Below are 27528 nucleotides of genomic sequence, written 5' to 3'. Positions count from 1 at the left end.
GCCGACTTGGCCAGCCTAGTGCCGCACTAGGGTCAGGCATGGGCAATGGCTTACCCACACATGGCCCAACTACTTCGGCAGTACACACTGCCCGGTGGCCTATCCATGTGTAATTAGTGATCTACTCATCCATGGCCTATTGTTTACCCATTAAAACGTCTGCAGTGCTATTGTTGCTGAAAATTAGTGCTGCGGCAGCATTTTGAGATGCGCATCTTCTCCAAGCGGGCTCTTTGTGGCATCAGCAATGCTGTTCTCCGGGCAGGTGAAAAGCAACCCATACGTACATGTAGCTTAAAAAAGCCTGCACATCGACAAATGTAGGTTTAAACAGCACTTTTTATTGTTCTTTCTTAAATATTCCAAAGGCTCAAAGCCCTCCTAATAAAAAATGGCACTTACAGCTTACTAAGTTTGTGAGGCTTCACAGCAATTTATTCTGGCATTCAGCTTCTAGGCTGAGTTGAAGATGTCACGGTTCCCTGCTCGTTGTGCCTGCCGTCCCATTACTTCACTGTTACGAGCCATCGCTTGATTGCTGCCGCGGTCTTCCTGGAGAGGACGTCACTCAGGTACATGCTGCCTCTCCTCAGGCATCCTAGAAAATATACGAAAGAAAATATCAGCCTTCATTCCGTATTCATGTGAATTTTCTAGCCTGTTAGAGAGATAAAAGGCTGCCACTCAAGCAATTATAAGGACCTTCAGTGGGATCAGTGGTGATGTAGTCATCGGATATATTTTTACACATATACTGCTTGTGTAAGCAAATTTGATCCAAGGGGGAAAAAAGACATTTCCGAGGCAGGGGAAGGAAATCAGATACATATATATCGCTGGAAGCTACCTTGAGCGCCACAGAAAAGGTTTTGTTTGGAATCCTTAATTGACATTATTTACCTAAATTACTGATTAATGACTTACACATTAAATGGTGCTGCTACTGTGAAGAGTACCAGCACAAACCACGTTTCATTATTTGTGATAAAGAACCCTCACGTCTGCATTTTGTTCCCCAGTACAATAGGAGACCACGAAAATACAAAATCAGATTGCCGGACAATACAATTGCGGCCTTGGCTTGGCTCGACAGCCCTGTGTAGCGGTAGACCTATAAGTTGCCTATGGTTTCTTCGTGCGTGCTAGCACAACCATTCAACAAGACCGTATTTGTATTTTACAGCTTAAAAATAATGTTCCACTCATTTATATCCTTACCGCTTTGTAGTCATTATCCGCATTGCAAAGTTCAACACGCTCACTGTAACTCGCGCCTTCATGTGCACCAAAGGGCCGACATGAAGCAACCATTACCCGCATATCACCCTTACTCATGCATGGGGCCAGCCATCATAGCGGCAGGTTGTTTCGTCCGCTCAAAATCATGTTGAGAGCAGCGCAATTGAGGTGCGCGAATGGGCTGGTAACGGTTTCGGTATCTACATAACCCTGAATTTTTCTGCAGACGGAAAAAAGGTACACATGAGGTTTCTAACCGCAAATATTGAAACAGGGGTTTCCGAATGTGCTCACCGACTCTGTAAGTCCTGTTTATTGTCTAAAGTGAATATTTAGTACTTGGAGCGAATAACCTCACTTTCTTATGTACAAAATAAAAATTTACTGCGCTGTGCGAAGTGGGTGCCAGCAATGCGCCACCAATGGTTTATTTCTAACCCTTGTCTCAAGCTATCGGGCACAGCAGGTGTAATGTACCTTGCATAAAACCTGCATGAGAGCATATTAATGGGTAGATTTGTAAGCTTTAGATTTCACTTACAAATACTACGAGAATCGCGTCACTGCGGCCTTTCTTTAAAATTGATACGTAACAGCGCAATATATGTGGCTAAAATAAAGTACTCAACGTATTAATTCAGCTTCGCAAGTGCAGCTGTAACAGAAAGTGAGGGCTGGAGACACTGAAGGTGCGCCTAGCTTTCAAATTTTCTTAGATGGCACAACCGTTCGAAATATGTAATTTTAAAAATAAGCCCTTGATAGTGGCTTTCCCACAGCCTTAGATAAGAATTATAATCGAGGTCCCATGACCATCTTTAGTTTCCAATTAAATTTTTGTATGGAGTGGGCAAATATCTACAAACAAAGGAATTAACCTTAGCTTTGCAAGATAAGGCGTAGTTTCCTTGAAAACAAAAAAAATTGTACGGTATATATTTAGAGGTAGAAATTAAACGCTGTTTTTGCCATTTCAAAACGTTGCAAGTTTGGATACCACTATTTTGTCATCTATGTTTTACTCACTAAATATATGCAGTTTTACATTTACAAACACTATTAGAAACCGTTATGTTTATGTAGTTGAGTTATTAAAAAATCGCCAACTTTGCTTCAAGAGCAATGGGCTGCAGAAATATACATTTTTAATCTTATATGCTGGAATATGATGCTTAGGTTGGTTGCACTAAATATGTTTTCACTTCCTAATGCATGTTCTTAATTCCAAGCAATTTTTGTAGCTCCAGACCGCTAGGTGTGTTCTCCACAACTCATCAAAATTGCCCAAAATTCGAAAACAGCAGTAAAGGGTAAATTTGCAGCAAATAAAAAAAGGATCATCTTCGATTTTCATTCAAATCCCGGTCAAGAATCTTCAGTGCCTCATAAATATTACAGACTAAAATGTGTTGCGTTATATTGTTTAAAAATATAACGTTGAATATTAAACCGAGTGCTTGTCCTGATAACGGCCAAACTCAGCCTGCATTCTTGCAAGATCCAATAATATTGTGGCACTGGAACTATCTCTAGATTATCTAGGTTCCATTCTTTATTTCTAAAAAAAATTTCAAGCTCTAGATGTTTTTCTTCTGCATATTATATTGAAATCGGGCCAAATTTTAAAAAATGGTAAAATAAGGAAAACTGATTAGAATTGAAGAAACTGCCGCAACATCGATTTGTATCAAAATCTCTGGAAACAATGCGAAGTACTTTGTTAATACGAGTCAGTAAATATATTCAATTCTGCAAAATGAAATATTAGAAACATAAAAATGCCTGTTTTTATTCTATAGATATGTTATATGGCTCTACCTTATGGAGTAGGCATCAAATCTTCAATTTAGTATTTGCTGAATTTAGTTACATTTTACCTTAAGTAAAATTTAAAGCCTTGTCAGAGCTTATAAACCCTTTTTCTGCTTGTCGGCAAAGACTTAATATAGCTTAAAATGGAATTCGCTATTTCTGTCAATTTCATGACAGAACGCAAGTGAACTGAACTTTTTCTCTGTTCTGCACTTTTTTATTGCTAGGTGCAGTAGTATTCAATCAAGTTTATTAATATTGTATTCCATTCCTCAGCTTTGGCCATAACTAACAATACTATAAATTTGAAGGGGAAATGAGGGTGCTCGTTATAATACATGAAAGAAGCCAACAGTCGGCGAGGCCGAGGAAAGCGTTGGGGATGGTACTTTTATGTCTTTTTTTTAACGTTTACTTGGATAATCACAGAAATTATTAATGTAATCTGATTAGGGGAAAGATAATTAAACACAAAGTAGAAGAAAAAACGTGCTGATGGTGGGAACCGAACCCACGACCTCCGTATATCGCGTCCGGTGCTCTTACAACTGAGCTACATCGGCCGCTGTCCCCCCGCTACTTTCTTGGGTATTTATGTTGTCTGTATACGAACCTTGAGAGTGTTCACCAGTGCCACCCTCAACTATAGCGGCGGACGTGGAACGTCCTTTGTTACCGCCAGCATCACGTAGAACGTGATCAATCAAGAGCGAGGGCGAAAGCTGTGCTAGAACCCTCTTATGCTACCTATGGCTTCAAGACTGCCAGAACCGAGACCCCCGTACGCTACAAGCAGATCAATTAAGGGGAAATCAGGGTGCTCGTTATAATACATGAAGAAAAGAAGCCACCAGTCGGCGAGGCCGAGGAAAGCGTTGGGGAAGGCACTTTTGTATTTTTTTTAATGTTTACTTGGATAATCGCGATATTCCGAGGTCGTGGGTTCGGTTCCCACCATCGCCACGTTTTTTTCTTCTACTTTGTGTTTAATGATGTTTCCCCTAATCAGATTCCATTAATTTCTGTGAGCAGTCACGTAAGCACCGATCGCACACGGGGGCTGATGGGTCTTATTGGGCGTGGTTCGGTCAGCTGCCCTCCACATGTGCATACCGGGGCAAGAGCAATTTAGTGATTGTGTGGTTCTGTTTTGTCTCGCCATATTCACGAAGCGTTGACTGATTTTTGTTGTGTATGTGGTGTCCGCAACAAAGTTGAATGCAGAAGCAGTGACCAACGGCTTATGCGATGCGTTTAGCAGCTAGAGGACGCTTTTGTCGGGCAGAATGCCAACGCGAAGCGGGCAAGCATTACCCAGTTCTTCCTTCAAAAATCAAAGTTTAGTGTTTCCTGAGAGTTCTTTCACGTTTATTACAAAAGCTCCCTTAGTGCAGTGGAGCGTTAACGGGCGTAACGGGCCGAGGGCCGCCAAAGCATTCCGCTCGGCGCTGTCGCGCTCAGGTTCTGGGTTTGTAGAAAATTTTGCATATCACCCAGAAGCAGCTTGCCGTCCTAGTTTTTTTTTTTTTTTCGTGAGCGAAGTTGGTTTTCCTAGTCCGATTTGAGCGAAGAACCTGCAGACGCTCACTTCTTCTGATCCGTGCATATATGAGCGCAAAGCTTGGTAGGGTAGTAAAGAAAAATAAATATGCTAGTGTGGGTAGATATTAATGTTCTAAAGGAGCAAGAGGAAGTCATTGCTTCCATCGCAATGTAGTAGCGCACCGCTGAGCTGTGACCTTTTTTTTTTTTTTACACGTGATGCGTTACAAAAACATTCATCACCGTTTTACCATACGTCATGCTGTTTAGTGTTGAAAGCTGGATATAGCATAATTGTACTCCCCCTGACTGGCCCAATTGACCTTCATTTTCCCAGCTAGGGAACTGGAGATTGCGGACGCTTTATTAATGTGTGGAGCTTTCTACGGTAGCTAAGGAGTTCAGCTCGGCTCTGCTCTCCTTGTCTGAGTTTTTCTTCCTGTTTTGACATGTAAATAGTGTATATAAAACTTCTTTGCCAGCTCTACCTGCTGCTCCTCGTCCGATGTCTTGTCCGCCTAGTCACGCTACCCAGAAGCCTTGGCCCCGAACCTGATCGCATCAAGTGGATGGCTGCGGTGTAATGGTCTCCGCCTCCAGTCCTGACTCTGGTACAGTAAGTGCACGGTCCTTCTCTTGGAACATTGCCAGGTTTTACAACTTGTAGATATTTGTAAGCTTCGGCAAGTGAAGGGTGGTTTTAGAGGCAGATTGGTTTCCTTTAACCACATAGTGCAGGGACTTGCCATTGCTGCAGTAGTCATAGACTGAAAAAAGTTGCACAAACCGGAGCTGGTTTTAATCTTTGGGGAATTGGGCATTGACTGTAGGCCCATACGCAGAAAATCGGAACTTATTAGGGCAATTGAAGACATCGGTGCGGACGCGGAGGAGATAACAGAATGTTGGGAGCTTATTCAAGAAGAGTTAAAGAAGGCTGAGGAACAGGAGAAGCTCAAAAAGAATCTTGAAGACGAATAAAATGAAAGAGGGATCGAGAAAACAACAGCTTGATCTACAGTTAGCACAGGCAGAACACACTGGGAGACACACCAAGCTCCGTTGTGAGTCAGCAAGCATCAAGTGTTAAAATAAAAAAACCTCTTGCTAGGAGAAGACAGGGCTTTTTCTCGTAAAGTTTGAGTGGGCGTGTGAAAATGTTGAGTTATCATCCGAGTTTTGGCCCCAGAAACTGCTGACCATCCTCCCATGTGAGGCAGCCCAAGTGCTTGCTCGGCTGACAAAAGACAGAGCGGCCGTTTATGCTAAAACAAAGGCAGCGCTTCTCAAAAAGTTCCGCCTATCCCTCAGATGCGTTTTGCCGCCGTTTCAGGGAAACCAGGTAACATGGAATCAGTCGTTTCCGTATTTCGCTTACAATCTGAAGGCACACCTGACAGAATGGTAAAAGAGGAGAACAGGCTTTCGGAACTCATGACAAAGTATTAGAAGTGGTCTGCCTGGAACAATTCTATAGCTGTCTAGGAGCAGAAACGTGTGTGTGGGTGCAAGACAGGCCGGGAAAAAGCTTAGAATGTGCAGCAGAGCTGGCCGAAGAATGTCATGCTAGGTGGGAAACAGAGTGATCGCGTTCTCGAGGAAACCCTAAAGCAAACTAAAAGTTTCTGCGAACCCAGACAGGAAACCTAGCAAGCGGCACCTTGGAACGAGACGAAAGCCACAGGGCAGAGTCGAGTAACTACCCTAAAGTGACAGCCGACAAAGGGAAGGAAGCCGAGAGAAAAATCAGTCTGTGTCCTATGCAACGAGCCCTTTCACTTTGCCAACACATGCTCCTGCATGTGTTCTCTTTTGTTCTCAGATGAAAAAAACATGCGCCTGCTAGAGCCATACCTAAAAGATGCAGGTTAATGGGAAGCATTGTCGGGTTCTGAGAGATTCCGCGGCCATCATGGACGTAATCCACCCCACATACGTGAAGGCAGCTGACTTAACGGGGGATTGTGCATGTATTAAACAGGTTCCGGTAAAGAGTAGCGCATGTGTGCCGGTCGCACGTCTCAGATAAGGCCCATTTGGCATTCTGGAAATAGAGGCAGTGGTATCACGGAACCTGCGAGAGCAGTTTCTGTACCTCTTTTCAAACAGGTCAGAACAGATGCTGCAGGAGGAAGGTCGTAGCTTCGGTGACCGAGCCGTCCAAGCGCTCACTTGATTGAAAGCCCGCGAAATTGCAGCTGAACTAAGCCGAAAGAAGAATGAGCTTTCTCTCGCGATGGGCCAGGCAGTAGCAAACCAAGGTAGCGTCAGGTTCTGGCGAAGTGGCTCAGGTCAGTGACAGGACTTAGAAGGCAGGGAATCGGGCACCATGTCCCCGAATGAATCAAGGGAGATAGCGTCTATTGTAGTGCAGCCACGTGTGGAACCTTTGTTAGCTCTGGCAAAAGTCGATAGACGATAGCAGCCGAGCTGTAAAAGACATGGTAAAAATGAAGATAAATACAAAAAACATTTGTGGTGAACACCCTTCCTCCCAAGTGTGGCACAGCTTCACGAAGGCCAACCTAGAACGCACCAAGCTAGGGTGGCTGCGGGAAAAAAAAAATAAGAATGCTGCGGGGGATTGAGCGGCCGAGAAGGATAGAATGAGTATGGGAGAAGAATAGGAATTAATGAACATACTGTAGGCATGAAGTGCACGTCATAACCATCATACAAAAATTTTGAAACCGAAGCAGCAATCTACGTATTCTAATTCTATAGGAAATCATTTGGGAGTAGAAAAGAGCAACTTAATAAGATGTGCATGGTTCTTAAATGAACAATATGTATACAAATGGACGGTTGAATAGTCACAGTAATGGAGTGTTGTGCTACAATTCTTTACAGCCGTGAGACCGCAATAAATATTACTCATATTGCTCTTTGCTTTAAGCTCTGGCATTGACAACTCTATCCAAAGAACCGACTGGCAGTGACAGGTTGTTTACAGCTGTTGATGAAAACATAGGCCATCATGATATTATTGCAAGCATATTTGCTCCTTTTTGTACTTGTTTATTACAAGCAAAACTTAAATTTGGTCCCTATTCGTAGGGACGCTGCACCTCTTACAACACCCACTGTTCAATCGCTTTCATCTAAGGCACAAACGCGCCACTGCTGCTCGGTACCTTGGATGAGGTTTTCAAAGGGGTTACCTCTGATACCTAGCAATTGCTGTAATATTTATACCAACTACTGCAGTGAAAAAAAAAAGGCAACACTGCATCACTGTAACTGCTGCATGGACCTTTAAACGTGCCTTAATTTTATTTCCTATTCTTATAGACACATGACCTCTTGCTATTGCTTTGTTCAGTAAGCAATCGTCTTTCATTGCTTCAATTTCTATCTCTCTACCACTTTCTTGTTGCTCCTGGTGTGATCATTTGATTTCATTCTTCAAATCATATTGGTTTAGCACATGTGAAGGATTTAGCCTATACATAGATGCTTTTTTTTTTTAGATGCGCATCGGATGTGTTTTCTACATAGAAATGAATCTATTGAGTTGTATGACTGGCGCGAAAACATACAGTTCGGCACCCCCAAAAGATCTGTGTCCTGTGGTTGGAAGGGGAATAAAGAGGGGGATAATCAGCGGAAAAGCCTGCCTAACAAAAGGTAGCACTGCATCACTAACTGCTGCATGCACCTTTAAATGTGCCTTATATTTGTTGCCTATTCTTATAGACGGTGGACCTCTTGCTATTGTTGCAGTAGGCAACCGCCTTTCATTGCTTTAATTCCTATCTCTCCACTACTTTCTTGTTGTTTTGGGTGTGTTCATTCAATTTTATTGTTCAAATCATATTTTATCACGGGTGAATGATTTCGCCTACACATGCATGCTTTCATTTTTTTTAGGTGCGCATCGAGAGTGTTGTCTACGTAGAAGTGGATCGATTGAGTTGTATCACTGATGCGGAAACCAACAGTTCGCTACCCCCAGAAGATTTGTATCCTGTGGTTAGAAGGGGAATAAAGAAGAGGATAATCAGTGGAAAAGCCTGCTTAAAAACTTACAAAGATGGTGCAAAAGCGAAATGCTGATCAGGGTGAGGGTCTGATTACTTCTGTTATCCCACTTCACTAGCTAGGTGATGTGACTGTATGTGAAGTACCTTAGTGTATTTTGTGGTATGCTCGCTGAAAATTGTGTATACACTAAATTTTTCCTCGTTCGATTATTTTGAGTGATGCACGAATTGGAATAAAACGAAGTCATCCACACATCTAATGCCCATAGACATTAGATGCGTGAATGAGCTCATTTTTTGTTTTCCGATGTAAACATGCCATAGTTTGTCTAATATATTAACATGCTAAAGTCGACTTTTTTACTGTTAAATGGAGTAATACATATGCTCTATATCATAGCATTATTTGCTTATAGTTTGTAACTGCTCTTTCTTAAATTGTATTCTACAGAGTATGCATGTGTCATCTCGTACGTCTATTTAAATAGCGAACAAAAAAAAAAACACGCCTATCACTTAAGAAAGCACAGTTTTTTGTCATCTCAAAAAGTTGCACGTTTGGAGGCCTGCTGCTTGCGCACTAATTTTTGTCATCCATTGTTTTTTACTCACCAAATCAACGTAATTTATAAAGGAAAGAAGCCAACAGTCGGCGAGGCCGAGGAAAGCGTTGAGGATGGCACTTTTACCTCTTTTTTTTTAATGTTTACTTAGATAATCATAGAAATTATTAATGTAATCTGATTAGGGGAAAGGTTATTAAATACAAAGTAGAAGCAAAAACAATGGGCCGATGGTGGGAACCGAACCCACGACCTCCGAATATCGCGTCCGGTGCTCTTCCAACTGAGCTACATCGGCCGCTGTCCCCCCTGCTACTTTCTTGGGTATTTATGTTTTCTGTATACGAACCTTGAGACTGTTCACCAGCGCCACCCTCAACCATAGCGGCGGACGTGGAACGTCCTTTGTTAATTCTTATAGCGCTGACGAAACACCACAGGAAGAAAGCGCTATAAGAATCAAGATCATGTACCAACTAACCCGTCAAAAAGTCCTGTCCTTTGTTACTGCCAGCGTCACGTAGAACGTGATCAAGAGCGAGGACGAAAGCTGTGCTAGAACCCTCTTACGCTACCTATGGCTTCAAGACTGTGTAATTGTAATTTTTTATAATTATAATCATAAGCAAATCGCTTTTCATCATAATAATTTTGGTGGTGTTACGGAGAACACACATACCAGCATAGAGCTCCAGATTCTGCCTTAAATTAACAGTATAACCTGCGTAATAAACACAGACTGTTTTAGTGCAAATAACATAACGCATTACGCAGGTATGTAAGGTTGAAAATTAACATTTTTGTAGCGCGTTGCTCCTGAAGCAAAGTTTACGATTTTTTACTAAATCAATTGAATTAATGAAACAAGCTCTTAATACTTCTTATACAAATAAAAGTTACGTTGATTTGGTGAGTAAAAAACAATGGAAGACAAAAATCAGTGCGCAAGCAGCAGGCCTCCAAACGTGCAACTTTTTGAGATGACAAAAAACTGTGTTTTCTTAAGTGATAGGCGTGTTTCTTTTTTTTTTTTTTTCGGGAAAACTACGCCGCATCTTGCAAACCTAAGGGCCTTTCCTTTGTGTCGAGACATTAGCCCACGACATTGGAAAATTTATTTAAAATAAAATGGTGATGGCACCACAATTACTGTTCCTGTCCGAAGACATGCATATTTGTTTTCATTTCGTCTCTTTAAACAGGCTCGTTTAGGCAATGCGGTGAATAAAAATATAGCATATATTAAAGATTTCTGCGCTACGCGTTATACCTAAAGCCACCTATATTGTCACAACTCATTAGTTATTTGTAGCTGAAACAACATCACAAAAGGGACAAATTTTTCGCTAGTTAAATAGACGTACGAGATGACACATGCATACTCTGTAGAATACAATTTAAGAAAGAGCAGTTACAAACTATAGGCAAATAATGCTATGATATAGAGCATATGTATTACTCCATTTAACAGTAAAAAAGTCGACTTTAGCATGTTAATATATTAGACAAACTATGGCATGTTTACATCGGAACACAATAAATGAGCTCATTCACGCATCTAATGTCTATGGGCATTAGATGTGTGGATGACTTCGTTTTATTCCAATTCGTGCATCACTCAAAATAATCGAACGAGGAAAAATTTAGTGTATACACAATTTTCAGCGAGCATACCACAAAATACACTAAGGTACTTCACATACAGTCACATCACCTAGCTAGTGAAGTGGGATAACAGAAGTAATCAGACCCTCACCCTGATCAGCATTTCGCTTTTGCACCATCTTTGTAAGTTTTTAAGCAGGCTTTTCCACTGATTATCCTCTTCTTTATTCCCCTTCTAACCACAGGATACAAATCTTCTGGGGGTAGCGGACTGTTGGTTTCCGCATCAGTGATACAACTCAATCGATCCACTTCTACGTAGACAACACTCTCGATGCGCACCTAAAAAAAATGAAAGCATGCATGTGTAGGCGAAATCATTCACCCGTGATAAAATATGATTTGAAAATAAAATTGAATGAACACACCCAAAACAACAAGAAAGTAGTGGAGAGATAGGAATTAAAGCAATGAAAGGCGGTTGCCTACTGCAACAATAGCAAGAGGTCCACCGTCTATAAGAATAGGCAACAAATATAAGGCACATTTAAAGGTGCATGCAGCAGTTACAGTGATGCAGTGCTACCTTTTGTTAGGCAGGCTTTTCCGCTGATTATCCTCCTCTTTATTCCCCTTCCAACCACAGGACACAGATCTTTTGGGGGTGCCAAACTGTCGGTTTTCGCGCCAGTCATACAACTCAATCGATTCATTTCTATGTAGAAAACAGTCCCGATGCGCATCTAAAAAAAAAAGCATCTATGTATAGGGTAAATCCTTCACATGTGATAAACCAGTATGATTTGAAGAATGAAATCAAATGATCACACCCGGAGCAACAAGAAAGGGTTAGAGAGATAGAAATTGAAGCAATGAAAGATGATCGCTTACTGAACAAAGCAATAGCAAGAGGTCATGTGTCTATAAGAATAGGAAATAAAATTAAGGCATGTTTAAAGGTGCATGCAGCAGTTACAGTGATGCAGTGCTACCTTTTTTTTTCACTGCAGTAGTTGGTATAAATATTACAGCAATTGCTAGATATCAGAGGTAACCCCATTGAAAACCTCATCCAAGGTACCGAGCAGCAGTGGCGCGTTTGTGCCTTAAATGAAAGCGCAGTGGGTGTTGTAAGAGGTGCAGCGTCCCTAGGAATAGGGACCAAAATTAAGTTTTGCTTGTAATAAACAAGTACACATTTTGACCGGAACAGCGCGCACTAAGACACAGACAAGAAGAGAGACACGACACACACGAGCGCTGACTTTCAACTGGTGTTTATTGTTTGGAACGAGGCATATATACACAGGTCCAACAACACAAGGAAAACAACCATCCTTCATAGATTCACAGTCAATTCATGCATGTCACACTGAACAAGGTCGATAACAACATTATCATTTTCCCTTCACTAAAAATGCCAACTCTTTTGAACTGATTGATAAAGAGGGGCTACTGACGCATGCGTCTTTAGACCAGGCGATGTGCGCTGCTTCGATTATTTCGCGTGTTAATTGGTCACTGTGTTTACTTAAAATTTGTGTGCTAGTGAAGTCAGGGTGGCAAGTTTTGTTTTCACAGTCTCTACAATGAATCCCGAGATGCCCTTTTACTGTGTTATGCACGTTATTATTGTGCTCCTTCAGGCGTTCATTGAGGCATCTCCCCGTCTGACCCACATACATCTTGCCGCATGACAAGGGAATGGCATACACTACACCTTCTTCACATGACACGAATCGATTTTCATGCTTGATGTCGCAATCTCTGGGAACGAAATCAGTGTTAACCATTTTGCACATCTTCCCAAGCTTATCTGGAGCCGAAAATATAACCTTAACTCGTGCTCTATTCGCTATCTTTTTTAGTCTGTGGGAGAAATGATGAATGTAAGGTACAACAGTAATTATTTCTTTTTCCTTCCGCGTCTCTGAACCTGCCTGCTTCCCTTTTTCATTTTTGCTCAAGCTACTGAGAATAGATTCGGACACTGATACTAGTAGCTGCTTGGGATAACCAGCCTTAACGAGCCGATTGGTTTGGAGAAGGAAACTATCTTGCATGGAGTGCATGCAGGATTTGTTAAGCGCGTTGTGATAGCATGACTTCACCACAGCACGTTTCACCAGCTTAGAATGAGATGACGTAAAAGAGAGCAATGGCTTCCTGCTTCGTGGCTGATAAGACCAACACATGTGATGGTGCATTCTAAGCTGGTGAAACGTGCTGTGGTGAAGTCATGCTATCCCAACGCGCTTAACAAATCCTGCATGCACTCCATGCAAGATAGTTTCCTTCTCCAAACCAATCGGCTCGTTAAGGCTGGTTATCCCAAGCAGCTACTAGTATCAGTGTCCGAATCTATTCTCAGTAGCTTGAGCAAAAATGAAAAAGGGAAGCAGGCAGGTTCAGAGACGCGGAAGGAAAAAGAAATAATTACTGTTGTACCTTACATTCATCATTTCTCCCACAGACTAAAAAAGATAGCGAATAGAGCACGAGTTAAGGTTATATTTTCGGCTCCAGATAAGCTTGGGAAGATGTGCAAAATGGTTAACACTGATTTCGTTCCCAGAGATTGCGACATCAAGCATGAAAATCGATTCGTGTCATGTGAAGAAGGTGTAGTGTATGCCATTCCCTTGTCATGCGGCAAGATGTATGTGGGTCAGACGGGGAGATGCCTCAATGAACGCCTGAAGGAGCACAATAATAACGTGCATAACACAGTAAAAGGGCATCTCGGGATTCATTGTAGAGACTGTGAAAACAAAACTTGCCACCCTGACTTCACTAGCACACAAATTTTAAGTAAACACAGTGACCAATTAACACGCGAAATAATCGAAGCAGCGCACATCGCCTGGTCTAAAGACGCATGCGTCAGTAGCCCCTCTTTATCAATCAGTTCAAAAGAGTTGGCATTTTTAGTGAAGGGAAAATGATAATGTTGTTATCGACCTTGTTCAGTGTGACATGCATGAATTGACTGTGAATCTACGAAGGATGGTTGTTTTCCTTGTGTTGTTGGACCTGTGTATATATGCCTCGTTCCAAACAATAAACACCAGTTGAAAGTCAGCGCTCGTGTGTGTCGTGTCTCTCTTCTTGTCTGTGTCTTAGTGCGCGCTGTTCCGGTCAAAATGAGTTACCAACTTGCCCAAGCATCTGTTTTAACAAACAAGTACAAAAAGGAGCAAATATGCTTGCAATAATATCATGATGGCCTATGTTTTCATCAACAGCTGTAAACAACCTGTCACTACCAGTCGGTTCTTTGGATAGAGTTGTCAATGCCTGAGCTTAAAGCTAAGCGCAATATGAGTAATATTTATTGCGGTCTCACGGCTGTAAAGAATTCTAGCACAACACACCATTACTGTGACTATTCAAATGTCCATTTGTATACATATTGTTCATTTAAGAACCATGCACATCTTATTAAGTTGCGCTTTTCTACTCCCAAATGATTTCCTATAGAATTAGAATATGTAGACTGCTGCTTCGGTTTCAAATTTTTGTACGATGGCTATGACGTGCACTTCATGCCTACAGTATGTTCATTAATTCCTATTCTTCGCCCATACTCATTCTATCCTTCTCGGCCGCTCAATTCCCCGCAGCTTTTTTTTTTTTTTTCCCGCAGCCACCCTAGCTTGGGGCGTTCTAGGTTGGCCTTTGTGAATCTGTGCCACGCTTGGGAGGAAGGATGTTCGCCACAAATGTTTTTTGTATTTATCTTCATTTACCATGTCTTTTACGGCTCGGCTGCTATCGTCTATCGACTTTTGCCAGAGCTAACAAAGGTTCCACACGTGGCTGCACTACAATAGACGCTATCTCCCTTGATTCATTCGGGGACACGGTGCCCGATTCCCTGCCTTCTAAGTCCTCTCTGTCACTGACCTGAGCCACCACTGCCTGGCCCATCGCGAGAGAAAGCTCATTCTTCTTTCGGCTTAGTTCAGCTGCAATTTTGCGGGCTTTCAATCAAGTGAGCGCTTAGACGGCTCGGTCACCGAAGCTACGACCTTCCTCCTGCAGCATCTGCTCTGACCTGTTCGAAAAGAGGTATGGAAACTTCTCTCGCAGGTTCCTTGATACCGCTGCCTTGATTTCCAGCATGCCAAATGGGCCTATTCTGACATGTGCGACCGGCACACATGTGCTATTCTCTACGGGAACCTGTTTAATACATGCACAATCCCCCGTTAAGCCAGCTGCCTTCAAGTATGTGGGGTGGATTACGTCCATGATGGCCGCGGAATTTCTCAGAACCCGGCAACGCTTCCCATTAACCTGCATCTTTTAGGCATGGCTCTAGCAGGCGCATGTTTTTTTCATATCTGCCAAAGAGAACAAAACCTTCAACTTCCTGCATGTGTTGGCAAAGTGAACGGGCTCGTTGCATAGGACACAGACTGATTTTTCTCTCGGCTTCCTTCCCTTTGTCGGCTGTCACTTTAGGGTAGTTACTCGACTCTGCCCGGTGGCTTTCGTCTCGCTCCAAGGTGCCGCTTGCTAGGTTTCCTGTCTGGGTTCGCAGAAACTTTTAGTTTGCTTTAGGGTTTCCTTGAGAACGCGATCACTCTGTTTCCCACCTAGCATGACATTCTTCGGACAGCTCTGCTGCACATTCTAAGCTTTTTTTTCCCGGCCTGTCTTGCACCCACACACACGTTTCTGCTCCTAGACAGTTATAGAATTGTTCCAGGCAGACCACTTCTAATACTTTGTCATGAGTTCCGAAAGCCTGTTCTCCTCTTTTACCATTCTGTCAGGTCTGCCTTCAGATTGTAAGCGAAATACGGAAACGACTGATTCCATGTTACCTGGTTTCCCTGAAACGGCGGCAAAACGCATCTGAGGGATAGGCGGAACTTTTTGAGAAGCGCTGCCTTTGTTTTAGCATAAACGGCCGCTCTGTCTTTTGTCAGCCGAGCAAGCACTTGGGCTGCCTCACATGGGAGGATGGTCAGCAGTTTCTGGGGCCAAAACTCGGATGATAACTCAACATTTTCACACGCCCACTCAAACTTTACGAGAAAAAGCCCTATGTCTTCTCCTAGTTTGTACGGTAGCAAGAGGTTTTTTTATTTTAACACTTGATGCTTCCTGACTCACAACGGAGCTTGGTGTGTCTCCCAGTGTGTTCTGCCTGTGCTAACTGCAGATCAAGCTGTTTTTTTCTCGATCCCCCTTTCATTCTATTCGTCTTCAAGATTCTTTTTGAGCTTCTCCTGTTCCTCAGCCTTCTTTAACTCTTCTTGAATAAGCTCCCAACATTCTGTTATCTCCTCCGCGTCCGCACCGATGTCTTCAATTGCCCTAATAAGTTCCGATTTTCTGCGTATGGGCCTACAGTCAATGCCCAATTCCCCAAAGATTAAAACCAGCTCCGGTTTGTGCAACTTTTTTCAGTCTATGACTACTGCAGCAATGGCAAGTCCCTGCACTATGTGGTTAAAGGAAACCAATCTGCCTCTAAAACCACCCTTCACTTGCCGAAGCTTACAAATATCTACAAGTTGTAAAACCTGGCAATGTTCCAAGAGAAGGACCGTGCACTTACTGTACCAGAGTCAGGACTGGAGGCGAAGACCATTACACCGCAGCCATCCACTTCATGCAATCAGGTTCGGGGCCAAGGCTTCTGGGTAGCGTGACCAGGCGGACAAGACATCGGACGAGGAGCAGCAGGTAGAGCTGGCAAAGAAGTTTTATATACACTATTTACATGTCAAAACAGGAAGAAAAACTCAGACAAGGAGAGCAGAGCCGAGCTGAACTCCTTAGCTACCGTGGAAAGCTCCACACATTAATAAAGCGTCCGCAATCTCCAGTTCCCTAGCTGGGAAAATGAAGGTCAATTGGGCCAGTCAGGGGGAGTACAATTATGCTATATCCAGCTTTCAACACTAAACAGCATGACGTATGGTAAAACGGTGATGAATGTTTTTGTAACGCATCGCGTGTAAAAAAAAAAAAAAAAAAAAAAAAAAAGGTCACAGCTCAGCGGTGCGCTACTACACTGCGATGGAAGCAATGACTAGAAAAGTAATATCTACCCACACTAGCGTATTTATTTTCCTTTACTACCCTACCAAGCTTTTACTAAATTGTCTCGATGCGCTCATATATGCACGGATCAGACGAAGTGAGCGTCTGCAGGTTCTTTGCTCAAATCGGTCAAAACCTAGGACGGAAATTGAGCAGCCCAAAGCCTTCTGTGATTGGCTGCCTAGCGAGCTGCTTCTGGGTGATATGCAAAATTTTCTACAAACCCAGAACCTGAGCGCGACAGCGCCAAGCGGAATTCTTTGGCGGCCCTCGGCCCGTCACGCCTGTCAACGCTCCACTGCACTAAGGGAGCTTTTGTAATAAACGGAAAAGAACTCTCAGGAAAAACTAAACTTTGATTTTTGAAGGAAGAACTGAGTAATGCTTGCCTGCTTCGCGTTGGCATTCTGCCCGACAAAAGCGTCCTCTAGCTGCTAAACGCATCTCATAAGCCATTGGTCGCCGCTGGTGCATTCAACTTTGTTGCAGACACCACATACACAACAAAAATCAGTCAACGCTTCGTGAATATGGCGCGACCAAACAGAACCACACAATCACTAAATTGCTCTTGCCGGTATGCACGTGCGGAGGGCAGCTGACCGAACCACGCCCAATAAGACCCATCAGCCCCCGCGTGCGATCGGTGCTTACGTGATTGCTTACAAGGTGAAAAACGGCTGCGTCTGCGGGAGTTTTGTATTCGCTCTTTGAACGTGACTGCGTTCGGCACTTAATATAAGAACAAAGCGCTCGCTTGGAGCCCCTATCACTTTTCGGTAATGACCTCTGTCTTCGATCTTTGCGGTCAAAATTTCGACATATCCGCATTATGCCCGAAAAATGCTTCGAGATAAACGGGAGTTAATACATAGTACCTATGGGAGGTGAAAGCGCAACGTGGAAAATTTTAACTTAACCGATTTTTCGAGATAAGCGAGTTCGTGTTAACGAGGGTTTACTGTATTTTTTTTTACTCACATACCTCACAGGCTCCAACTGGAGTATTATGTGAGGGGGGGTTACATAAAAACCTGGGGTGCAAAAAGAAGCACTAGAACACAGTTACTTGAACATTGTTATACAAATAGTTAACAGCCAACCAGAAAGTTGAATGCAGTTAGAAAAACTTCAGATCAAGAGCTGAGCACCCCAAAAATCAGCCATGCAAATGACACACTAAGAATGCATTTTTAGCAAATAGAGTCACTAGCCGCTATTTACAACACTGGAATTAAGAAGTGAAGCTCTCATTTCCTATTTCTGTTGGTTTATTTGGCCGTGCAATGCAAAAGAAAATACTCTTGGTAATGATATTTTTACTTCCATGACCACAAGCTATATAAACATGTAATAAAAGGAAGTGAAGGAAAAGCCCTATGCTTATGCGTAGCAGACTGTGGACAAAATATCATGCAGTGGAATGTTTACTTCATGTGCCTACACAATGTACAAAGATACTGTCCATGTCTACCTTCTGGCTTCTTAAGTGTTATGGACAGAAGTCTGCCATCAAGGACAAAATTTACTGGACCACTCCACAGCAGCATATCATGCACACACTCATGGTAACACACCAGGTGACGAGACTGGCTCTAGGACCATGCATGTCCTTCGTTACCAACAAGCATGCTTGTTTTCTGTCACTGAGTAGCTGCTTATTGATTGCCAGGGGCATGCTGCAAGGCACTGTTGCAGCAGTGGCATTCTGCTGACTCACCAGTGCGAGCAGGTGCCTATTGTTCCCTTGCTCGGCCACTTGCACACCATTGTGATAATGCACATCTTCGGTACTGTGTATTAGCATAAATACACTGCCGCATGCAACGCATTCATTACAAAAAGTTCCAGTCTGCACGTCGCTGCTTCTTTATATTTGCACAGGCAGACAAGATGTTGCAAACTTGAGCATGCACTGGGGAGCACCTATACACAATACCAATGAATCAGGGTAATATTGTAGATAAAAACAAAATATAGAAAACTAGCTGTGTGGGTATTGCTCATAATTGCTCAAGATATCAATTGCATCTGTCCATGAGTTATCACTTATGCAAACACCTGGTGCCGAATTCTCTAAGGTGCTGTATGTTTGGTGACGACCCCTTAACTGATGCAATAAAAATACCAACCATTTTCCTTGTTGGTAGGTCATTTAATATGTAGCTCTATTGCAAAACTACATTCATGAGAACTGTGGCAGTGTCCATTCATATTGATACGCATGGAGTGTGGTGGCTCATAGAGGCACAAGTGCTTTTTGCGACACTTGAATCAAATTAGCAGATAAGGAAGCTTGGGCAAGTTGGTGACAGTATTCTTGGTACCACTGGCCTAGCCAGAAATATTTTTCGGGGGTCTTATACAACAGAATACAACAGACAAAACAGACCAACCGGAAGGGGAGAGCGGGGAAAGGAATGTGGGTGCAATGTTCAGAGAATTTCCTATTGTTCTCAACGTTACACTAACTTATGGTTTCTGCTTGTATATAGATCCCAAGTACTAAATCGAGACCACAGTTCTCACCTGGCCCTTAAAATGTAAGGAGACAGTAAATTACCATTTCAGAAATGCGCTGTTTACAGCACTGCATTTGTTGTTTTATTTTCCTAATATGGCCTTTTAATAAGATGCGGTTAAAAGTGCTGAAGGCAAGCATAATCATAATTGCATAAAAGCTCCCGGGTAAGTGCATGAGACGCGCCTGACCATGCCAGTTAGTCAGCGGGGTGCCAGTAGTGCAACAAGAACCTAGAAGCACATTCTTGACGACCAATAAGAAGCAACCCGAAGCATGAAAATTGGTATGCTTTAAGGGAAGGATTGGCCATGCTCCCAACATTGGCCTTGTCACAAGGCGTCTCACTGTTAGAGTATGTGCAGACATCTAATTAATGAGCAGCAAGTAAAGTTTAGGAAAGTAACCAACATCTTCAATTTCTTTTCGACACTAAATATTGCTAAGGACAATAAAGATGAAGCGAGCTGTGGCACAGGCATAAGCACTTGCTCCAGGCCTGCTCCCATTATTAAAAAACATCCCATCCCATCACCATTGGTCATGCTCTTTCTTCACTAGCTTCCCATCCTGTAACAATGTTTTTCTAATCTTTAGAGACAGGTAAAACTCAACACTGGGGCCCCAAAAGCCCTTCAAAAGAGGTATTCCAGCTGTACAACATCATGGCTAAGCCAGCTGCCAAGCAGCTCACTTTGGGACTGCTGCAGGTACCACTTCTTACATAACAGCAAAAGCAGAAGGCAATATTCAGAGATAAACACAGGGGTTTCAATCCTCAGTGCACTTACCTCTTGCTTCTCCCTGCCCTTCCGCCATGTGCAAGGTGGGTATCCAATTCCAATTCAATATTCTCTGTGAACACATGCAAACAGAAACAAGTAGAGTTTGCAACCTCGTTATAGGTAATTAACAAGAAGCTGATGTTTGCAAGCTTACGTCATGCACTGCACTGCATCACTGCCAAACACTTTTTACAAGTGACCCACATTTGACAACTCCTTGCATGCAAGCTACAATGAAAAACATTGTTTACAGCAAAGAGAAAGCCTTAAAAAAGCTTCAAAATGCTTGTTAAGCACATTGTTCTGCCTCTTGGTTACGTAGATAGTGACACTATAACTGGTGGTTGTTTTGTGTATTATCCAGCGTTTAATGCTTTAAGTTGCTCCCGAAAAATGAGTTTGGGCCACTGAGGGTGCTGGCACACAATGGCCGTTTTTGGCAGCGGATGTGTTATCACTGGGTAGGGGTTTGATGATTGGACGAACAATAAATTCACAGGTAAAAGGGCTCATAAGTAAATATATGTTCTGTCATATTTTTGTATTTTCTATAGTATCTACAAAACCAGCATGCTTGCTTTCGTCAAAGTACTCCAAAGTATTACAAAAAAGTATTCATTGCTACAGGCTCTGGCTATTCTGCCTCGGGGAACTTTGCGTCTCTCTACATAAATGGCTTTGGCAAGTATAGCTACCCTCTATGCACATGCAAACTCTTGCCTAAACAGCTGGTTTCTCGTAGGTGATATCTTGCTGAATTCTGCGCTGCCATGAGAACGAAAACTAGGCAGCACCATGCTAATCGAGCAGCGAAGGCAGTGGAAAAATATCTTTTCATATATTTCCCTCTCAGAATGAGTGAAAAAAATATGGATGGAAGCTCTTGGCATTCACGAGCCTGACGCGGCGGGTGTGCTCGGCACATTTCACTCGAGCACGCCCTCGAAACTACTTTGAAGGTTCACCAAAGATTTGGCATTCGCTGGCTACAAGCAACGGCGGCAACGATGCGACGCGGTGCTGGCGGTGGCAGGCACTCACACAAAACATCGATTGAAAAAAGTAACTATCGTGCGCATTAGCTGAGCAGTGAAAGCTCGTTCCGATCGGAGCCTATCGATGTTCATACATAATAGAGTTTGCAATGTTTTCACTGCTGTTCTTTTCTCAAAAACTCACCATCACGAGTAACGTCCCTGGCAGCAGCTCACTGTGCTCTCGCCTGTCGGCTTAGTTTTCAGTCAGATTAACGCACATGAGCACACTTATTGAGAGCTTACATCCCTTTGAATTATTTATAATATTGCATTACTATCGGCTGCATGGATTGTCAGCGCCAGGTTACAGTGGAGCACAGGAAGGTCAGCGAAATTTACAAGTGCACCATTCCTTTTTTTTTTTTTTGCTTCATTGTCACTAGGAAAAAATACTGAGGTATTTACATCTATGGGACACGAATTTCCTTTTTTCTTGCCAAAGCGTCTGTTGACGCAACACGGATAAAATGTATTTTCAGCCAATCCTGCTGCTGTTGTTTTTTTTTCAATGACTTGAACCCACGCATGCCAAATGGAATTGATCAAAAACTAAAATGGGAATTTATCACCTGCGTGCTAGGTGCTTTTTTTTTTTTTTTGGAATGTGAACCTCTTGATTTTCCCTCGCAGGACGCAACTTCGGAACGCATTCACAGGAGTGAACCAGGCTGTACTCTTTGAAGCAATGAAGCAATACGTCTTTTGAATGCATCTTTGCAATAGTTTCATACCTTGCTTGAATTTGCGCAACTGATTTAAGCGTCATCCTCAGCATTACTGGAAATGTCTCACTGCCCTTTGAGGTGTGCAGGCAATTTAAATATTAAAGCCATGAAATATGAATGTACACAGACAAAGCCTCTATTCACTGAAGATGGCCGCATCAAATGCAAAGCTGGTGGCACATCTGATGATGCCGTGGGCTGTAAATTGTTGGAGACTCCAACCTCCCCCCCCCCCCCCCCCCCCCTACTGCTGCCTTAGCACAAACCCCGATAGGTACATACAACTGGGAGCCGTGCGCACCGCTCTGAAAAAGTCGCCGCAAGCCACCAGCTGACGGCCACTTGCCCCCCAGTGCTACGTAACGTGCGTCCCGATACATACAACTAGGCGCCGTAAACAGCTAGCCACCAGCTAACGGCTACTTGGCTCTTCCACTAGGGAACCCAGTAACTCAGCTTCCGACAATAAAGTTTTGTTTCTCTAGTGACGCGCAACTGCTGTTACTGCTACTGCTAGCCCTACTGCCATTGCAATAAGAAACAGGAATAGGGAAAAGGTACGCTCATGCAAACATAGTTACAGCACTTACCTGCCAATTCTTCACCATTTCCATGATAAAATTTCTTCTCTTGCGGTCATCTCCTGGCATGCCAACACCAGTAAGCCTGCCTTTCGCAGCATTCTTTGTAGTCTGTGGCTTGTATGCTTTCACAGGCGATACGTTCACGAAAACTTCCCCTGTCGTCGCATACCGCATAGGCTATTGTGGAGCTTCCATGCCACGCGACAAACTGCCTGCAGGCAGTGACTGGCAGATATGAAACAATGAATACTTGCGTACAACAAGAGCATCGCACACCATGACCGCGCACAAACACCGCCATTAACGCAGCCTCCCAGACTCTCTTGGCTACAGGAATGCCTAAAGCTTTGGATGGCTCTGGCTTCGTTCGTTTTGCGACGGGATATCGTCTGCTAGTAAATTATCGTCTTCAGACAGGAAAACCGGTTAGGTCAGATATTTGTCATGTAGTTTTAACAGATAGGAAGCACTTGCTGCTATTTAAAGTAAAGAAAATTATCATTTTATTACTGATGTCCACCGTGGTCATATGGCCAAAGGAAACAAATATACACTCTCATAATCACGGAGGTTAACATAACCGCGCGTTCACATTACCCCATTTTCTATGCGCTTTGGTGGAGGACGTGTTACTCATTAACGTGTGCATTCATAGCAGCACACATACTACCGCGGTATTATTATATCACGTGATGCAAATTTTGTGCTATTAATTTTTTTTTTGTGTGACCACCACATTACTGCGAAAGGCGCGGTCGCGATTCTACTGTACATTATACCATATATAGTGTATATATCTTTATTTTCTTATTTTTGCCTACCCTGTCCTTTCTCTCTGTCGCTCTTCTTTGATTTCCTCTACCGCTTCCTTACTATCCTTTTATTTTCGCCGCCTCAGCCAGGTGCTGCCGGGGATAGCAAACATCTTTTCCTCCCTTTTTGATATCTAATGATAAATAACCACATACTACTGTTTAATTTTTGTGGCACAGTACGTCGATCTAACGTCGTTACCAGCGTAATTTTGCAGTAAATCTAAGTGCCCCAGCATATGTTAAGTTCAGTATCCATGCATTAAATGTACAGTCCAATACCATCCCAGCTAAAATCGAAGGGTTGGTCCCCAGCATGGTCTTAGAATGGCGCAAACTGTAACGAGGCGCGGAGACGAAGTGTTGTCGCGTTTCATGCCTTTAATATATAGCTTTATTTGCATGCAATGCTGCTATGTTCAAGTCCGACTTGCAGACTGCCACTTGATATATGACTTGATTCATACAGCTGCACAAAAATGAAAGTTTGAAGCCATATCAAGCCCTGTATGCCCGATTATATTAGCACACATTTTTTACCATAGGTTTCCTCTGCAAGTATATGACCATCACATTAAATGCTCCTACTTCGATTTTGTCTCATTGCATTCAGCATTAACTCAGGAAAACAAAGTATGCAGTTACTATACGTCCTGTTACTATACTTAATCCCTCTCTCATAACATAACGAGAGAGGTGTCCCTTACAAGGATTAGGGCCCTTACCCCATCGGTGACATGCCGACGGGGCTCTGAAGAGGATGCAGTGCAGAGTACATGCCCTAAGTGTACAAGGCCAACTGCCGAGGTGGGTCTTCGCCAACTTTTATGGACGTGCCCAGGAATGCAGCCGTCAAGAATAAGACAACTACAAGAAGTTGGACTGTCGGCTACGAGGGAGGAACATTTACACGTGTGGCTAATGGACAATATTAAGAGCCGGAGCTTGCTCCGGTTTCTTGAAGAAAATAGACTGCATGACTTCCTTTAAGAAGACAGCCTCATTCTATGCCACATGGCAAGCCTTTGAATAATAATAAAAAAAAAATGAGTGCACTTCTGGGTGACCGTTTTCCTACTAGTGAAATGCAGGACATGATGGGGGGGGGTGGGGGGGGGGTGGCATGGTCAAAAATTGTCAAATTTACAATAATTTATTTCTCAACTTTTGATGTGAAATTTTCTCGCAATATTTTCACATCTGTCTGAATTAAACAAGGCAAGGGAGCAAATAATACAAGTTGAAGTTCATATACATATATGTAAACAACACTGTTTTATACAACTCTGTTATCATTGTAGTATATGCTCTGACACATTATTGACCTGAGATGTACATGCCACTACCAACCGGTGGCGAGATGTGGCTCCTATTTTATACTGTGCTGTGCTATTCAGGCATCCTTCCCTAACCGAATTTAAAGTATTTCATGCTGCTTGTGGATGCAGTATTCATACTACTTTTAGAAGAGTTGAGTGAAGAACAGCTGCAGCATACTGGTAAGTTGAAAAATTTTATTCAGCTATGTTGTTCAATATTTTAATAGTTCACACTTTTCTAACAATTATGCATGACATAAAAGAGATTAATAAGAAAGATACATACGACATATTTCAAAATGTACAGGGATTGCAATCACTGGCTTCAATTAAACTAAATGAGAGCTGTAAATATTGTCATTTACACATTCCTTAGACAAAGCAATTGCTGGATGTCACAACATAATATGTCACAACATAATAATAGTAGCTGTTCAAATACTAAGTAACAGTTGAGCTTGCACTCTTGGTGGATTTGCCCCTCTGCAAAGGATCAGTGGTTAGGGCACTTGATCGCTGTGCCCAAGGATGCAAGTTCAAACACAGGCCATGACTGCTGCTTTTCATTGGAGATGAAAAGCAAGGCACCCGTGTACTGCATGACACCGGTGCACTTTGAAGAACCCCAGGGGGTTGAAATGACACGGAGCTGTTAACTGGTATACGTCTACCATTGTGGATATTGCACATTAAATAATGCAGTGCATTTTACAAGGCGTGATTTCAGTTAACAAGGTATCACTTCATTTTAATAGGGATAAAAAATTTGTTAAGCCATGCAGAGTATCAAATTTGATATTTGTCGAACAATTGAACTAACCAGAATCCATGTGTGAGATTGTGCATGAAGATGCCAATGTATGCTTTATAGTCATATTTTAGCATATAGCTAAAATGAATAATATTCCCCAGGAAAATAAAATGGGCACCCAGTCAAATACAGCAGATCCTATCACAACAGGCTGAACAAACCCAACTTTCCTGCCTTTGCAATTGTTTTGCTTATTGCACAGAATGTTTTGCCAGTGCTAATACATGCTTTATTTGTTCATTTCTGTGGTGCAGGTCACTTGCTACAGGAGTTTGTTGGATGAAGACTCTATAACCGGCAAATGATGATATTCAATCTGCATCAATTGCTTCACCTCGTAACAGCTATTAGAAACTTTGGATATCTGTGGGGACATAGTGTTTTTGTTTTTGAGAATGGGAGTGGCAGGCTCATTAAAATGATAACTGGTGCAAAATGGGTGCCAAATAAGGTGGTGGAGGAGCTGGTAATGCTACAACAGCTGTAGCTCAACACTTCATTCCTTTGAGAGATAGGTGAAAGACCTCATTAATGCCATGCTCGCTAATCCACTGACTGCTACAGCTACACACATATTGATGGAGCATGTCTTCTTGGTCATGCCAACTGCACACCTAGCCTGTCAGCAGAGGCCATCATTTTGATGGTACTAGTACTATTTTTCTTTGTAAGAAACTGGTTTGCATTGGTAGTACACACAGGCTGTGAAGGCACATTACTGAGTGCTTTTTGTCTCTTCTGACTGCTCTATCAATATTGAAATTGAATGATATTGCAGCATCATGCCTTCTCATTGAATTTCCAGCTGATGACACAGCATATATGTATGTGATTTGCCAAACCTTATTGAGCGGGATTAAGATTTAATACTTTGCTTGTACTCTCAGTTTGGCTTATAGGGTTTAACATCCCAAAGTGACTTAGTCTATGAGAGATGCTGCCATGATGGGTTATGGCAATGTTCAAACATCGTTGCTCTTAAGAAACACTGACGTAAAGAACGACACGAAAGACAAGAATGCAAACTATCAACTGAAATTTTATTGCGATGAACACACATATATAGCATTACACATACCAACATCACAAAAATCGACAAGTCAGCAAAGTAGCTATCGTCTCAAGGGTGTACGTGATATCTCCTCCACAAAAAAAAAATATGCACGCTCTCATGCGGTCGTGCATATGTGGGGCAAATGGGAAGATGCCTTAACGAAAGGCTCAGAGAGCACAGGTACAACTGTAACCAAATTAGTGTATCTGAAAATCTGGTGCCACACTGAGCTAGATGCAAAGATTGTGCACCATTTTTCAATGAGACGGCAGTTCTTCTGAAATCTAAAGACAAGCTAACAAGGGAACTGTGGGAGGCCCACTGTATCGAATCCGGGAATGGGACATGTGTAAGCGACCCTTCGGTCCCTCTATCAAAAGAAGAAAGGGAATTCTTGGGAAAATAAAGAAAAGGAGACAAATGGTTTTTTTTTCTTTTTTTTTTTGTGAAGGAGATATCACATTCACCCTTGAGACAATAGCTGCTTTGCTGACTTGTCGATTTTTGTGATTTTGTTATGTGTAATGCTATATATGTATGTTCATCGCAATAAAATTTCAGTTGATAGTTTGCACTTTTGTGTTTCACATCATTCGTTACGTCAGTTGTTCTTAAGCACAACAATGTTTGAACATGCCAGTCACCAACTAGCCCAACTAGAAACCCTCTTGATGGTTATGGCAATTTCAATGATCTGCGGTCTTTTTTTTAAATGTGCAGTGGAATTGTACAGTAGACAGGCACCATGCTTTTCACCTCCATTGAAAAGCAACCACTGTGGCTAGGATTGCATTCGTCTTTGGGTTTATATCAAGCCCCGTAAGCACTGAGCCATCATAGTGAGAATATGCTTTGTACAGTGCACTCTGACTAGATAATGATGAAATGTCACTCAGTGTGGCCCACAATTTTTAAGACGCAGCTACTGTTAATAAACGTGGGAGTGCAGTGATGGCAAAACTTTGCTGCTAGCTGCTAACAGAATATTTTCAGTGTCTTGCTGTTTTGTATTAAGGTGCATTTAACTACTCTAAAGTTAAAGCTGGTTACTGTTTTCTTGAGCATGTTGTAAATAA

At 42.5% G+C, this 27528-nt stretch overlaps 1 protein-coding gene across 3 annotated transcripts; it reads right to left on the bottom strand.

Moving 5' to 3' along the window:
* Window positions 1-409: 409 nt before the first annotated feature.
* On the bottom strand, window positions 410-22777 carry LOC146176763 (uncharacterized). 3 transcript variants are annotated; one of them, XM_084582952.1, is made up of 4 exons: window positions 22463-22777; window positions 20117-20180; window positions 17790-17838; window positions 410-598 (listed from the first exon to the last, which is right to left on the bottom strand). In XM_084582952.1, exons 1-4 carry the CDS (start codon window positions 22628-22630, stop codon window positions 565-567), a joined length of 315 nt encoding a protein of 104 aa, XP_084439078.1. In that variant the 5' UTR covers window positions 22631-22777; the 3' UTR covers window positions 410-564. The 3 variants fall into 3 exon arrangements, with proteins under 3 accessions (XP_084439078.1, XP_084439077.1, XP_084439079.1); XM_084582951.1 differs by lacking the exon at window positions 17790-17838; XM_084582953.1 differs by lacking the exons at window positions 410-598; window positions 17790-17838 and adding an exon at window positions 18448-18730.
* Window positions 22778-27528: the final 4751 nt, after the last annotated feature.

Source organism: Amblyomma maculatum, chromosome 10, assembly GCF_055883805.1.
Source record: "Amblyomma maculatum isolate TAMU_Amacu chromosome 10, ASM5588380v1, whole genome shotgun sequence".
NCBI lineage: Eukaryota > Metazoa > Arthropoda > Arachnida > Ixodida > Ixodidae > Amblyomma > Amblyomma maculatum.
Note: the sequence above shows the minus strand (reverse complement) of the source record. Positions and strands in the feature narration are given on the sequence as shown.

What these genes read in the sequence shown, in the direction of transcription:
- LOC146176763 (XM_084582951.1), bottom strand. Translation starts at nt 22,630, where the DNA reads ATGCGGTATGCGACGACAGGGGAAGTTTTCGTGAACGTATCGCCTGTG. An exon ending in AAATGGTGAAGAATTGGCAG is followed by an intron (nt 20,181 to 22,462) that starts GTAAGTGCTGTA and finishes ATGTGTTCACAG; the next exon opens with AGAATATTGAATTGGAATTG. An exon ending in AGGGCAGGGAGAAGCAAGAG is followed by an intron (nt 599 to 20,116) that starts GTAAGTGCACTG and finishes TATATTTTCTAG; the next exon opens with GATGCCTGAGGAGAGGCAGC.